The sequence below is a fragment of the Poeciliopsis prolifica genome, unplaced genomic scaffold (genome assembly GCF_027474105.1).
Source record: "Poeciliopsis prolifica strain line A6 unplaced genomic scaffold, Auburn_PproV2 SCAFFOLD018, whole genome shotgun sequence".
Taxonomy (NCBI): Eukaryota; Metazoa; Chordata; class Actinopteri; order Cyprinodontiformes; family Poeciliidae; genus Poeciliopsis; species Poeciliopsis prolifica.
This window is the reverse complement of record NW_026562393.1, coordinates 2,818,162-2,834,643: the sequence shown is the minus strand read 5'-3', so window position 1 is coordinate 2,834,643 and position 16,482 is coordinate 2,818,162. Positions and strand designations below refer to the sequence as shown.

General features: G+C 38.3%; 1 protein-coding gene across 1 annotated transcript; it reads left to right on the top strand.

Moving 5' to 3' along the window:
* The first annotated feature begins 9,072 nt into the window (after positions 1–9,072).
* Positions 9,073–15,554, top strand: sost (sclerostin). The gene is made up of 2 exons (XM_055042896.1): positions 9,073–9,716; positions 13,753–15,554. The coding sequence occupies exons 1-2, from the start codon at positions 9,443–9,445 to the stop codon at positions 14,160–14,162; spliced, it is 684 nt and encodes a 227-aa protein (XP_054898871.1). The 5' UTR covers positions 9,073–9,442; the 3' UTR covers positions 14,163–15,554.
* Positions 15,555–16,482: the final 928 nt, after the last annotated feature.

Below are 16,482 nucleotides of genomic sequence, written 5' to 3'. Positions count from 1 at the left end.
CAGCTCAGATCCCTGTGGAACACCATTCATAACTCTATTGCGTACAGAGGCAGTGTGTAAATGTACACACCGGATTCTGTCAATATTAATTAAATCAGGTCATGTTTCATCCAAATATGTTTCCCTATAAAGATCATTATCAGAGGCAGTTAAGAGATCATTTGCAAGTCTAACTAATGTTTTATCTTTGATATCGGTACTGGTCACACTAATCTTTTTAATAACTGGACAATTAATAAATTTTCCAGAACTAATTCCATAAAATGTCCTCTCATTAAAGGAAATAAAAACACATCACATGGGGTACACTGTGTGCCTGCATTCTTCGACAGAGCCTTCTTAGTTGTTACAGGAATTGCATATGAGTGATACTTTTAAACCAGCTCCAGATGGGCTGCACCACTCAATTAGAATCACCTGCTAAAAGTTAACTGCCTTCGTTTTCTTAATACAGTCCATTTTTGTTTTTTTTTCTTCTTCTTTTTTTTCTCTGGATGCTGAAGGGATGTTGGTGCTTTGTTTCTTGAAGTCATTGTTTAACTTTTTAATAAGTTCATTTGAATCACTAGAGGTGTCTCAGTCAATGTGCAAAGCTGCACGCCAGCTTTGAAAGGTTTTAGAGGACGTTTGTGATGTCCTGTTCATGAGAAAACACCAAAGGCATCTTTTAAACATGACTCAGCTGGAAAATAGCCTAACTTATGCATTCTTACGTCAACCAGTACTGGCAAAGGGTGACCTGCATGGAAGAGATCCACCCTGTTTACTCAGAGATTTGTCAAAGAAGCAAGGCCAACAAACAAAGTTTCAGACATGATTTTATCTCCAAATTACATACCGGTTTCAGTCACGAATGTGCCGTCATAATTTGTTCAGGAAAGCAACATTTCTGCATTAAACAAAGGCTGGATTCCGTCAGGAAGCTGCTCAGTGGGTGGGCTCAGAGCTGATGGCAAGCAGCAGCACCTTTCCATGACGGGCTCTGAAACTACTGCTTGTGATTAGAATTTACAAGGCATAATACAAGATTTATGGATTACTCATGCGCTTGTTATCTTGTTCCGCAAATCTTGTTAAAAATTCAAAAAGAATACGTTTTTGGGCAAGCTTCAATGCCCAGTGTCTCTGTGCCGGTGTAACTTACTGTCAGGCTTACAGCTCAGCCTGATTGTATTTTCAAGCGTAATTAGTGCACCTTGCAAAGTATTCTGGGGAATTTTGGCTGCCCTCGCCCTTAAACACTACCATATTTCTGATTCACCATCGACATATATTACAAAATGCTCTTTTCTTTTTTTTTTCGTCCGAGACCAATGTCGGTTAATCCTTGGCATCTGAAAGAACAACACTGAAAAGAAGAAAAGTCTTCACCACACTTTAGCGCATACGTAAGTGATGACTCACTTAGAATAAATTGTAGTTCAAAGCTTAAATCTGATGCATGCCATGTAATTTGTAGAGCTGTTTAGGCAAATTCAGGTGTTTACTTTGGTGCTGAAATTCAGATATAAATGTTGATACTGCTCTCATGTTTATACATCATGGAGCATGGCCAGAGAAGGCTCAGAGAGAGTAGCAACCATTAAAAGTTTGTTTCCTCCATCTCTATTGCTACAGTTGTCCCTGTAGCAGTAGAGGACACCACACAAGTATCTTGTTGAGTCTTTTCAACACACAGTCCTCTATTTTGTCCTCTTACTGCGAATATAACGAATCATGCATTTTTCGGTGAGAGCAGTGCCTTACAATTGTTTCCTGGGATTGTATGTGACACACCAACACAAGTATTGCATAAGCAGATGAAAAATGAGACAGAACAGGTTTGCTGTAACCCCCTCTGAGGCTTGTAGCAAACTTTAAATGTGAATTCTTATGGCTTTTTTTAATAGTAGCTTGTTCCTGGTCACCTTGTTATACAATTCAGATCTTGCGAGTGTATGTCTTGTTTTGCCCCATCAATAATGTCTCCCTCCTATGCTGTGGATTCTACAACTCCTCCTGTTACCATAGACTCTTTGGCTGCTTCTATGATTACTGCTCTCCTTGCCCAGTCTGTCAGTTCAGGTTGAGGTCTTGGTAGTGTTGCAATTTTGCTATACTCTTTCAAACTTCAGATAATGGATTGAAAAGTTTTCTGTAAAAGTTTCCCATCTTTTACTTCTGACCTTATTGCTATGTTCCTTGACCACCATGAAGCTGTTTGTGTAGTAATGCTCTCTAACAGGTTTCTAAAGCCTTCACAGAACAAAATCCAGACCTTTTTAACTAACTTAGTTAACAATTAAGTTAACATTGTTGTTGATGTTAGCTAAGCTATTGACAGTTAATTGCTTAGCTTTTCATTTAAACTAAGTTAACACTCAACTGGATATCTTACCATAGTTAACACAAAGTTAACTAAGTTAACATTAAGTTTCTTCTGAAGGCAGTTAGCTATAAAATATTTTATTTAGGTGCATCAGAGTAAATGGGGTTGAATGAATGTTTTAGAGTTTCAACAGTAAACAATGTGTCACCTCAGAATTGTTTGCTTTTTTATTGCTCTATTCTATCTCTATCACAAAAATTCCAATAAATTACATTGAAATGATTGAAAATCATGAAATATTGACCGTAACTATTGAATTAAATCATAACAAATGATAATGTCATCTAATGATAATGTCATTAGATTTGTCATCTGCTATGTTCAATCTATCAATATTATTTTCAGCAAAAATTGGCATGCCAATTGATTAAAAAGGGCCTTGTTTATTTCAAGAAATCTTGAGCTTAATCCAAAAAGATATGAAGATCCTACTATGCCAATAGCCAGACAAAACCAGCCAAGGTTTTTAGGTTCAAGTATATATAAAAAAAAATTCTGAACTGTGTGGCTGAATACTTTGTGGTTCAATTTGTCTTGCTGCTAAGAATATCACCTGTGGACTACAGGAGGAGAAAGCGAGCTGGTGGCTCAGTGCATTGAGAGCCTCACAGTAGTTGGGGAATGGTTTGTGTGGTTTTTGAGGTCCATCCAGACTCGTCACCACAGTTGCCTTTTTTGTGGAGACACAGTCAATCCGTAGCATGTACTTTCTATTTTTATGGTTCCTTAAAAAGTCCAAAGACAAACAAGAAATTGCTCCTACAAAAATATACAAAGCAGGGAGTGTGAGACCTCCTGTTTTCTTGTGTGAAACCCACATGAAACATTATCGGAGAAGAGAAATTCAAATTTGAGGTCAAGTACTTATCATTTCACTGCTGGAGCTTGTCCAGGGCAGCCAGTCACCTCCATGTGACCTCCCGCCAGCAGACAAACGGATCAGGCCAACAGTTCGGGGTTAACATGAGGAAAACACAAAATACTGGCAGCAATCTGCACATTTCACTCATCTCCTCATTTCTCAGGAATTATGTGGTTCACAAAAACAAAGCAGACTGCTTGCATTGTTATTTGGCTGAAGAGTGATAGATTTTTCTCATTAAGTGACACTACACAGATATGCTGGAATCATGTTTAAATGAATGTTTGAAAAGAGGGAGAGGAGTCTGTTACGGTCTAAAGGGAGATGTACAAAGAGATGTAAAGCCTATGTTGGTTGGGAACTATTTCACAATATCAAAATTTAAGGAAAATAATTATTTACAGATAGCCTTGTAGTTCACTGTGATAATTTTTACCCAAACAACATTTTGACTTGCATGAAGGTAAACTTACCTAGAGTGAATTACACAAATCTCGATAAAATGAAGGCCGGAATATCTTTAAATTAACAAAAAGAAAGATCAACCATCTCTTGTCAGCTGAAATAAACAAACCCTAACAAGGGAATATATTTCTTTATGGAAATGCTAGTTCATGAATCTTTACACTTCTGTCAGGATCACTTCAGATTGTTATTTACGTTGAGATCTACGATTATGTACACAGGAAATTGAGGTTAGAGGAAGTGTGCCACCCACACTAATTGAGAATGAAACAAGCAATGTATCAGTCAGAGTATATATCCAAAGTGAAATGCAGGCGGTGTAAACCCCCGCCAAAAAAACTAATATAATGATTTATAGCAATGTTGTTCAGGATAACAGTACATGGGCTCCTACATCTGTGTCTCATGTAAATAATCACAAACGTCTTTGTAAATAATAATTCAAACTCGTGATGGTAGTGTGCTGTATTGCTCTAAATGTTCATAAAATATTGTTTGAATGAACATAAGTGCAGAAGTCCCAAAGCGCTTCATACTACATTTTAGTCATTCACACACACTCTCAACGCTGACGATGGAAAGCTAATGGATAGTAGCCACAGCTTCCCTGGGCCAGTCAGTCTGAAATCGGAAGAGAGGCCTCCATCCACCGGCGCCACTGGGCCCACTGACCACCACCCGCAGGCAAGGAGGTCATGGATAAAATTTCACTGAAAATCTTTAAAAGTGATGCAAAAAGATTAAGAGGGAAACTGGACTGAATTGTTCCAGTTCCAGCATTTGGGTTCAAAATGAAAGACTCAAAACATTTTCTTACGTTCTTGAAGAAGCAGAAGTTGAACAATATTTTAGCTAAAGAGTAAAATATTTTACTGTGCTTTGTTCAAAATTCACCTGGTACACTTGCAGCAACTCTTCAAAAAAAACTGAAAAAAGTCCTATTTACTTACTGAATGTTCTTTTTCCAGCTGTTTCCATGAACTGCCGAACTTTCAAGTGCAAAATGCATCTTGTCTCATAATATTAAATATGAGCATGTGATGGTTTGTGTAGCTAAAATGTATCCAGATGTGCAGCATCTTAAAACATAAATATGATCCACAAACATTTAGACAGGGATAAATACCTGCTTGCATGAGATTGAAATTTTTCAAAGAGTCGTTCGGCTTGTAACATTATCCGTGCTAAGATTATGCTCCTGCCACAACTAGTGTTTTGATTTGCGGTATGTGTACGGGTTATGATATGTGAGCGGGATAGACCCAATTTGTTTTGTTTTAGATTCTGCAGTACAAGATGACTTGTTAAGTGGAAAAAAACATTTAGGAATTGTTTACACTACAGTCAACATTAGCAATCAAACCAAAGTGAATTTTTTTTTATTTTTTGGGATGCATTTGATAGAAAATAATAAATAATTTCTTCTTCCATGAACTTTGGTCTGATAGTTTTGAAGCCAATTAAAGATTAGCACTTATGGATGACGCACAATGAAAACCAACCCCGTGATGTGTGGAATCCTTTTTTGTTGCTTTTAATTAAAACCTATTAAAAAGTACCTAGTAAATATGGCAATATAATGCAGTTCAGAATTGATCACGATTTGTGAACAAAGTATAACTTCTGCTTGGAAAAGAAAAAGAAATTGGCACGTCCATATGGTTCTGGAGTAAAATATCCCTAAGAATTATTGTGAGATCCCAGAAAGCTTGTGCATAATCATGCTGCACATCTTGTGAATATTTTCTAATCTCATACTAGAGGTTCAAGAAAGAGTTTCAACCATGGTTACAGTTTCTTTTTATTTACTGTCACATGTTTAAGCAAATTCACCTGTGCTTCGCTAACTAATAACCTTAGGATGCATCACATAAACACGGTCCTTTTATAGAGAGCTTAAATTGTTTATATTTTTCCTCATCTCAACCCAACATTTACACATTTTTGTCCTCTGCAGTGCCAGTTTTTTCTTTTTTCTTTTTTTTCCAATTTGGTGAGCATCTGATTGTTATTTGGGTTTCTTTGCGCTCTGTTATCATGATAAAAAACATTGCACTGGAGCCCAAGGGCTCTAGAAAGAAACCCAGAGAGGCCTAAATTGAGACTGTGATTGACATCCGTCGTGATTTCGGTGAGGAGGCTGTAATCAGAGCTGGCTTAGAGTAGACACCGGGCCCATCCATTATTCTCTAAAAAAAAACATTCTGGCACAACTTTAGAGCTGGAGGATTGCACACAGTGGGAGAACAGAGCTGTCTGCTCCTCTTACTTTAATTCCTCTCGGATCACACGACGCAAATCATGCTCCATGTCAGATTCCATACATGTTACAACAGACTGTTTAACATAGACAATAATTTGAGGGCTCGTAATAAATATGTACAATTTCACTTGTTTTGTGTTTCTTTTAGCAACAAGAAAAAAGGGGTGAAAATAATTTTCAGATTTAATCTGTTATGCTTTTTATTTGAGAATGTACGGTAAACCAAGAAGTGCAAGCAGAAGACACAATATGTTTCCCCAAAAGATCAAAGTTCAAATTCGTATCTCATTGACAGAATAAATGAACGACTTACATGTTGGCAAATAACCACTTTTCAACTTATTAGCAAAGACAACTATCATATTTTAAATGTTCCTATGGAGATTATTTTTAAAACTATATATCTATGGTAAAAATACATACTTTATTTATGTGCCAACTCATTTAAAGTGTTGCTTAATGTGTAACAAAATCAAGTCCTATTGATTAATTTCAAGCAGTTTTAACCTGAACTTGTGAGTTAAAGTAGCTTTGATTTGCATATTTGTTGGACTATATCAAGATAAACTCCTTTGAGAAACAGCTTTTGAAACCTGCAGTTGAATTGGAAATGGTAAGTGTAACCACATGGATCATTTTTACAGTACTTCAGGGAAGGTAATTGGACCTGACAGTCCGGAGGAGTGTCTCATGTGAGACTTTTGCACACGATGAAAGGTTCTGTTTGCACTGGATCTTCAAATAGGAAAACTCTACATAAGATTGATACCATAATAAAATGAGCTAAATATAATGTATGCACAGCTGTGTACACAATTAAATCAAGATTTTTCACAAATCATGATTTACATCTTGCTCAAAGCTGATTTCACCATATCTTGACTATGATGTCACTGGCTCATCAGTGCCATCATAGTTGCTTATAAGTCAGCGACTTGCTTGTAACAGCAATTGCTGTAACAATTGAAACCTCTTTCCACAAAGATGGGATTTCACCATGTTGATCCAATTGATTATAGAAAAAATAAAGCTTCAAAAAGCACACTCAAAAGAAATATGCCGTGGGACTGGGTAAACATGAGATGTCCAAGTGCAAGTAAATCCAGCGCATGTTGATCCACATCAGTGGACTCGGATCAGAAACTCCAGTCCTCGAGTGCGACTGTCCTGCAACTTTTGGATGCACCCCCATTTCATCACACCTGAAAAAAAACAAAAAAAAAACATTGCATTTCCTTGTTGGCATGTTGGAAAATACAGCATGGTCAGCAACACTTTATTTGATTCAGATGCGATGGAGAACAGATGCATTCAAAAGTTGCAGGAGCATGACACTCCAGGACAGCAATTGCAGACTCCTAATCTACAAGCTACATTTTAGATTCCAGTCAGAAGCACCCACTTCTACACTCCCTGCTTTTTCTGGTGTCAGGAATGAAATGACGGTGTCATGAGAGTGCTGGACAACATGCGATTGAATCGAGCATGGTGATTTGAAGATCTAATCTTTAATTTCTAGGCTTGATGTCAGAGGAGGACCAAACCAAAGACATGACATCGTGAGCAACATGGTCTGTGTAAAGGATTTAAAATGATAAAAAGTTTACAGCTGAACATGAAGCAAGGTAAGAGGGACATAGAACTGGGGTGTGTGCAACAAAAGAAGCCACTGAAGGGTCAATGAAAACCAGGGAGTTCAAGTACTAAGGAGTGAAGAGTGCGATTGAAACCTGGTGAATCTAATCAGCAGGATGCAGGACAGCTGGAGGAGATTACTGAGCAGGGATTTTGAGGGGAAACAGATTTATTAAACACAATTGCAAAGTCGACCTGGTACATAAAAAAAACCTTTCTAGGATTAAAGGACTAATCTTCCAACAACATCTAGAAAAAAACCATCCACGTGTTTATCTTTAGTCACATTGATTACTGTAACAGTGTCTTCACAGGTCTGCCTGAACCTGCAAAATGGCTGAAACAGATGAAATAGACTAAAAACCCACCTAAAAAGAGTTGCCTTTGATTACTAATAACTGGAACAATGAATATTATATCCTATGTATTTTTGATAAGGATTATTCTTGAAGATTTTGTTGATGGTGTTTGATAAGATGTTATTTATCAATTGGTTACTGTATTGTGAGCACTTTCAACTGCCTTCTTGCTGGAAAGAATGATACAAATAAACTTGACTGCAACAATATAAAGAGTATCATTCATTTTTTTTGTATTAATTTAATAATTTATTGACATGTGAATAATTGGGGGCACATTAGTCATACTTTTTCTTATCGACCGTGTTTCTCTCCAATTCCATCCAACTTGTGATGTACATGTAATTATGAGTGTTTTTTGTTTTTTACTTTATGGTCCTTTTGGTATTGCACAAAAAAGAGATTCTATTGAAACTTCAGGACCCAGCATGCTGGATTCTCCCTCAAGAGGGCAGTGTTACAAAGTGAGTCTCTATTAGACAGTGCTCATCAATTCAGTGGGACTGTAAGGTAATGTCAGGAACTATCAGTCCTCATTCCAAGCAGAAATGCATAGTATTAAATACTATGGAGTCCATGCCTTGTAAACAGCCGGTGTTAATGTTATAGGGGTTGATGATGACCACGTTAAAACAACAACGTCCTGATGAGAGTTTTGGAGTTGAGCATCTCATTGGATGGAATGTATTTAAGAGCTGTGGTGAGGTGGAATTATTACCCCAGGAGATGAAGGATTCATTTGTGTAATTAGATTATATATATATATATATATATATATATATATATATATATATAATATATATATATATATATATATATATATATATATATATAAATACATAAAGGTACAGGGTGAAAGGTCTCGGGGAAGTGTGAGGAGCATGTGCTGCAGCTTTGGAAGGATGTTTTCAGATGATGTCCAAAATAAACCACCTTTAGAAAATACTTTCTGAGACACGTAATGCAATAGGAAGCGTTAAGATGCATTGCTGCTGTTAACTCCAACAACAACGGAGAGATATTTCACTCCACAGATACTCGCTCGTTCCCTTCTCGTCTCTACTTTTTTTTTGTCCCCCTCCCCCTCCTCTCTTTGCACTCTCTCATCTTGTCTGACCTCAAACTTTCCCCGTATTCCTCACCTCTATTTCCCTCTCCTCTGTTCCTCTGTTTACTCACCCATACCTCCTCCCTCCACCCCCTCCTATCCTCCTCCCTCCTGAATGAATCGCCCAGGTTCAACCCCTCCCACACCGAGTGAGCTTTAATTGTCAGCCCCGGACAAGAAAAGCTCCAAAAAGCGCGTGCCCATCTCACACTGGAGACTGGAAGTGACTAACCTGGGCCAGTGCGCATCTCTTTTGGCGTGTGTATGTGTGGTGCTGCATGATCGCGTTGTGCGTGTGCGTGTGTGTGTGTATGAGTAGTTTTGATTTTTATTCCTAAGGAAGCTTGCCGGTCTGGTTTGGTTTATTTCTGCCCGAGCAGCAATGCAGGTATCTGTGGCCCTCATCGTCTCCAGCTCGGCGCTCCTGCTGCTGCGGCTGCAGGGATGCTGCGCGGCCACCAAGGACTGGAAGGAAATGAAGAACGGTGCCACGGAGATTTTACCGAACCGGAGGGAAAACAGTCGGCCACCCCACCAGGCGATCCTGCAGACCTCAGACAACAACAACAATAACAATAACAACAACAATAGCAACACCCTTAATAACAGGGCAAAAAACGGAGGGAGAACTTCCACTTCAAACACGGTTTCCTACAGTAAGTACTTTTTGAAGTATTCACACACACATACTCACACACCATATTAAAAAAATATGGTGTGTTGAAAATTGCAAAAGAAGATTTCTAATTAAAATTCAAACCTTTCAACTTCACCTCAGAAGCATGTTCTCTGGAAAATGTTTGAGGGGGGCGCGTTGTAAAGGAATAATGCAACTACTTTAAACGTGGTTTCTTATTTCTAGAATTGTCAGAAATAATATTATGCATGTAGGTCTTTAGGTTGGGGGGTTTGGCAGTAAATGTATAGTGAACATTAACCCCTGCCTTCTCACCACTTGGTCTTGCCACAGTTAAGAAAGCATTGATTTTGTCCATATTTTGTAGCTTTTGTGCTTCCTAACACAAACAACTTAAATGCATTAATTGCACTGAAATTCTTGTATGTAGAGAAATGAGGGCTGTCCAAGCTGAATGTGATCTGCTGTTTGATCCCAACTTCAAATTGTCACATTTTCTCACCACAGCTTACTTAGTGTGTGCGTGTGTGTGTATGTGTGTGCATGTGGGTATGTGTGTGTGCGTGTGTATGCATGTGTTGTGTGTGTGAGTGCAAAAGCCAAGGATGAGTGTGATGAGAGTAGCTCACACTCACATTCTTGTGGTTACTTCCCTTCACGCAGTCTGAAGTTGAGCGTTCACAAAGACATCACTGCTTTTTTTCACATTGTCTTCCAGGTTGTTTCCCTTTCTCTTTATACTATTAGTCAAGCTCTGCTTGCTCCATGACCGTTTGATTGCAACAACATGTTCCCCAAATAGAAAAAACACCAAAGTTTGTTCTGCAGTGGGGGGATGCCTTTTGTGGAGAGTGGGGTTAAGAAATTGCTTTTTAAATGCAACGCTGCTTTTGGGAATGATTCCCACCTGTGGTTAGGAGACGCTGTATGTTGTGATAGAGCAATCGTTGATTCAAGCTGGGTGGTTCGGGAGTTGTTGCCTAATCACTGCCTCTCAAGCTGGAGCTCAGAGGAGGCGACTGATTAGATTAGAAGAATGAGGATTTAAGGTCAATTTGTGTGAGCGATTCCTCCCTTTGAGGATGAGAAACGGCACCAAAGATGACCAAATTGAAATACTTAAGACATTTTAATTTTCTCCAAAATAAGAGAGGTTTGTTTTTATTAGCAAATATCAAGGACCTCCCAAAGGGAAAAGCGCTCTGACAAATATTCCAGCCCACTGGGATGGCGTTCTCTGGTCCTTTTGGGGCCACGGCAGAGATTTCATCCGATGCCTGGTTTTCTTCTAATCCTCTCTGAAACTCACTCAGTTGTGTATTTCCCTGACATTTTAGTATCCGTAGGTTAATATGAAAGTTTCACTTTACAATTCTGAGAAGGAATTCTAAAGAATACAATATATATTTAAGTAATACATTTCACAATATTTAATTTGTTATAATTAAACAGAGAAGCAATGATTCTGTTGTTGGTAATATTCTGGTAATCTAATATGCTGCTATGGCCATAGCAATTCTGTTTATAACATTTGGGCAGATTTTTATACACAAGCAAAAAAATCTGCTAAATTTAGCAGAAATAATCTTTGAATAAATTTGCAATATTGGACCAGTTCCTGAAAACTCACAAACGCGAACACTGCTCTGAAAATAGAATGTATCCGTTATAGATCAATACATCACAATTAATATTATTTATTTCTGTCATGAAACCAACAGTATAAATAAATGTTTAAACAACATGAAGCCACAGCATCCAAATCATCAGTTTCTGAGGTTTGCAAATTATCACTAGAAATATATATATATATTTTAATTATTTATTTTTTCTATAAATAATAGACAGCTTTTTCCAATTCCTTCTTTACAGATGTGCTGCTTGTGGCTTGCAAGCCGTGGTTTAAATGCTGCAAAACCAAAATGTATAACTTTCCATACAAGCATTTCTGCCTAGAATAAATATATCAACATATATTCCACACATTATACATTTTCTTCACAAATGCAAATTACATCAAGAGATGCATGTATCTTTTTGTTTTATACTGAAATGAATACAGAAGGTCAAATGTTTTAAATATGACAAGAAGTTAAGAAAATCAAACAATGTATAGCTATTTTTTTTTTAATGATAGACAATGCTATAGTAAAACAGATTGATATTTTAGAGAAATGGCATCTGTATCAGTGTCAAACTGTCTAACCTTAATTGTAGTGATTGTAAAGGCCCTTCTGTCAGCTGGCTGAACATCAGTGGGCAGCAACAGGTGGGGAGGGGTGGCAGCAGGACAAAATTGCAGTCACTCCCCAACTTCGCTTGGCATCTCAATAAAAGGACTCTAAATTGTAGGAATGTAATGATGAAAACTGTCTTGCTGCAACTTGTGAAAACTCTGGTGTGCCTGGAAATCAGTGGCCAGCCCATCCCTGCTCACTAAAGAGGACAATTAAAGAACGAGAAAGACCTGGCCCGGACAGAGCGCAGATTTGATTAACGTCCTGTTTTCGGAAATATTTAAAGCAAACTGCCTCAGCTTGCGTGCTGCAGATATCGTATTCGAACAGCAGAGCACGCAGAATATCACCAGATCAGATTTTCAGAGTGAGAAAAAAAAAATCATAAAACCTTTTGTTGGGTCTTTTTCTTCCAAAGAAAGCCACGGAGGAAAACAGATCCTTCTCTCGGTGTATCATTTCTGAATCGACTGTTCTTCGGCTTGTAAAGAAATACGGGTCAGCAACTTGTGCGTGTGGTTGTTGGAAAAGCTGTTGCTTAAATGCAGGATTACAGGCCAAGTGTGTTGTCTTAGATCAACCTGGCTAATGTCCAGTTTATTGAAAACTCAAGAGTGCTTTTATAATGTTGCATTAAAACAACCAGACAGCTGTTTACTCCTCTAGAGCCATATATGTTTCCTGAGGGTGAAAAAAGTGAATGCCAGTTTTTTTTTTTTCCTCCACCCCAGACCTGCATTTGGTTCGATTGAGCTGTTTAATGGGCCTCTGGTCTGGATTTGCTATCAGTTTATTGCTGCCAGCTGGGTTTCTTTGTCAGGCACTGTTGTCAGCTAATGATCAGACCATGAGTCACTGCTCAAAATCTGATCTGATCTTATAGGCTGAAATATCTACCTAAACATACAAGTTGCTCTTTCTACTTGAATAGTCATGTCTACTTGTTTTATCTAATTTTCTGTGTAAGTTGATAAGAGGACATAAACTTATCTTCATCTAGGTAAAAATAACAGTAATCAGTTATTATAATGAGCCTTATAATGTTTCAAAAATATGAACCCCTTCATTCATTTTATCAGAATGACTGTAAATTTTCTCGGATTAAAATTGTTTTTTTCCATCAATCAAAATACATTTCAATTAAGGAATACCTGGACATGTTTCATGAGTCATTTCATTTGTTAATCAACCCAAGATCTATTTCACTGTAATATAATTAAGGATCACTGATTCAGCTCTACTGCTACCTGGTGACAAGAGAAGTTTTGTTTGTTGTTAAATTTAAACAAGGGGGTTTCTCTGTCAAGATGTCTGAATTCCAATATGTAACTTTCATTTGAGGAAGAGTTTGTCTGATCCTCAAACCAAGACACCCCCAAAATAGAGCAATTAGAAGGGAGAGAAGCGGCCTTCTATCCACGTTTACTTTTTCTAAATTTACTTGTGTTGCTGTCCCATCATTCCATCTCTTCTATCTCCTTTATCAGGTAAAGAAAGAAACAGCAAGAAGACTGTCAGTTTTTCTCCCTGTTTGGTGGATGGTCCTTACTTTGGATTTATAAGTAAAAGCTACAATTTAGAAGGAATTAAACTAAATTAGATTAATAAATCACAGCATAGAACACAAGCCAAAAAGTTTAGCACACCCAGTTACTCAGGCTTGGTTCTAACTTGGCAAGGCAATATGTTTTTGCGGTTTTGTAATGCTCTTGTTGCAAGTTTCAGAACTCAATTTAGCAGCTTTGGGGGTGAGTGTGTGTACTTTTCCATGTTTTGATCGACTCCGTGTGTTAAAATTGTGCCACTCTTCACACCCAGGTCCTTCTGAGATGAGCTGCAGGGAGCTACGCTCCACCCGCTACATCACCGACGGTTCCTGCCGCAGCGCCAAACCCATCCGGGAGCTGGTCTGCTCAGGCCAGTGCCTCCCCGCCCACCTCATGCCCAACTCCATTGTCCGTGGGAAGTGGTGGAGAAACAGCGCTGCAGATTACCGTTGCATCCCAGCACACTCCAGGACAAGAAGAGTTCAGCTCCAGTGTCCGAACGGCAACACTCGGACTTACAAAATCCGCGTGGTCACCTCCTGCAAGTGCAAGCGCTTCAGGCCCCACCACAACCAGTCGGTCGCCAAGGAGGTGCCGAAGAGGCAGCCCAGCAGGAAGCACAGCCGCTTGTCACAGGATCGGAGCAGCAACAACACGCCACTGCTGGACAATGCATACTAAAGCAGCCAAAGACTGGGACTGAATGCGCATTACATTTTACTCAAACACCAACATTTCTCCTTCGTATGAAGGTATGCAAGAGAAAAGTCAGAGAGAGAATTTTTAAGCTAATTTCTGATCTGATTCTTTGCATGATAAACTGAATCAGCAACAGCAATGACTGGTCAGGAGGGGACCAATCAGGTCTTCTTTCCAAACAAAGTTCTTGTAAAAATTACAAAAAAAAAACTTCCTTGAAACTTCAACTCCTGCATGTACAAACATTCAGTGGATTCAGAATCTGACTCAGTTCAAAGCCCCAAAGGTGCAGGTTCTCTCTGGAGTGGTAGAATGGTTGTAATCCGTTTCTTTTAGAGTTTGGGACATCAGCAGGATTTTAAGAAGTTCCCTGAAAGCTGCCTCTAGATAAACCTGTCAATCACACCAGTTCTTTTCTCAAAACTAGGCAACACAGAGTCAGAAGAGACAAAGGAAATGAAAGTTTACCACCTTCGACACCGTGAAGGGGACCAGTGGGCATTCCTGTGACACCACATAATTAGCTAATTCCTGTGTTGAGATTGACAATTTTCTCTAGATATCACCAGTTCCTGTTTGCTAGGGTCATGCAGGAAAAAAAAGTGCACATGGTGTGTGGGAGGCATCAGAAAGCATTACCCTGGGGCAGAGGTCTCTCCATCACACCCACACTGGAATTCTGTTGCAGCAGGCCAAGCTGAGCAGGGATGGAGCCAGCAGGAGTCAAGAAAGCCCCACTTCTCTCTTTAATCAATCCAGACAGGAAACCAACGAAGACCATCCGAATCTTAAGCAATGATTTGATTTCTCGAAAAAAAAAAGTTTCTCTGAACTTCTTCAGAACAATAACAATATTCCTACTCGCTCTCATCTCTGCAGTGTTTTTCCTCTTCCATTCTTTCATAAATCCAAATGTTTGCTGCATTTCCCCCCAAAACACACATTGAAACAGCAACTGGAAAGAAGTTCAGCATGATTGTACATATCAAACCTGCGAGCCACGCAAGGATGGCAGGAAGAGACCCAAAGAAGGACTCTTTTAAAAAGAATGAACTGCATATTTATTTTTTATGTCCACATTTAAATTATTTATGCAACCTTTTATATCAACTGATAGTCATAATTGTCATATAGTGTGATAGAAAAAATAAAAGAGTGTACAGTCCATGAATAAAAGTAAACGCAGATATATTTGAACAAACCAGCCTGCATGGTATTTTTTTCTTCTTACAAAAGTAACCTACTGCTTTACGTTTATGAAAAAGATGATATAGATGTAAGCAGAAATAAAAGGACAATATCTTGCAAAAAATGTTATTCTTTTTACAAATGATCAGGCTCTGTCCAGGCCATAATCAATTTTCTGGAGTACATTAAAAAATGTAAAAAGTAAACCTCTCTGGACAAATAAATAGTTAAATTTCATCCAATGCATTGACAATGTTTCTTTTAGTATGTAAACTTTTTCATCGGTGCAATGCCACAGCCACTAAAATCTGGTGCTGTGCTGATCTTCTCCAGAGGTTTTCATGTCATTTCCTTCAGTAGCTTTTGGTACAGCACCACCACAGGCAAAGAGATGAATAGATTTTTCAATTAGTCTTGAGTCATTTGTCACAGTGCAGTCTGAAAGCAAACCGCACCAACTGAAAATGTGACAAATGTTGCAATTTTGGTCCTCAATCGAACCAAGTTGACAGGATTATGAAGTGTGAAAACACCAGTGAAAGTGGTAGATTATTTAAATTCATTGTATACAAAGGTATACATTTCCAGCATTTATTTCTGTTAATTTTTATGTTTGTGGCTTACAAAAAAAAGGCCAAATTCAGTTCCTCATAAAAAAATCTAAAATATGTCATATGAGACATCAATCATAATACATCCAAGTGCATCATGAAAAGTTAAGTGGGTGGAGGAAGTGTAGTTGAAAGGGGTGAATTTCTAGGGACTTTGAAAGTCATAGTCAAACCTTGAGCCTTTAAAGTCTTTTTCTTATTATTATTTATTAAATTGCACAGCTGTTAACAATGGTATACCCTGTCTTTGAATCAATGGCACCTTCAGACAGTCACAGCAAGCACAGAAAAATAATAAATAGGTGTCACAACCAAGTACAGGATGCAAATAGTGTAAAGCAAATTTAAGCCATCAAATTGAATGGAAATAAATGGTTGAACTGGATTACTGTACAAGAATCCATAAATCTTAATTTTGAGATCAAATTCCTAAAATAAACACTTCAATGACAATGTACTTAACAGAGCTGTCACTTGAAATGTTGCACACTAAGCACAAATGA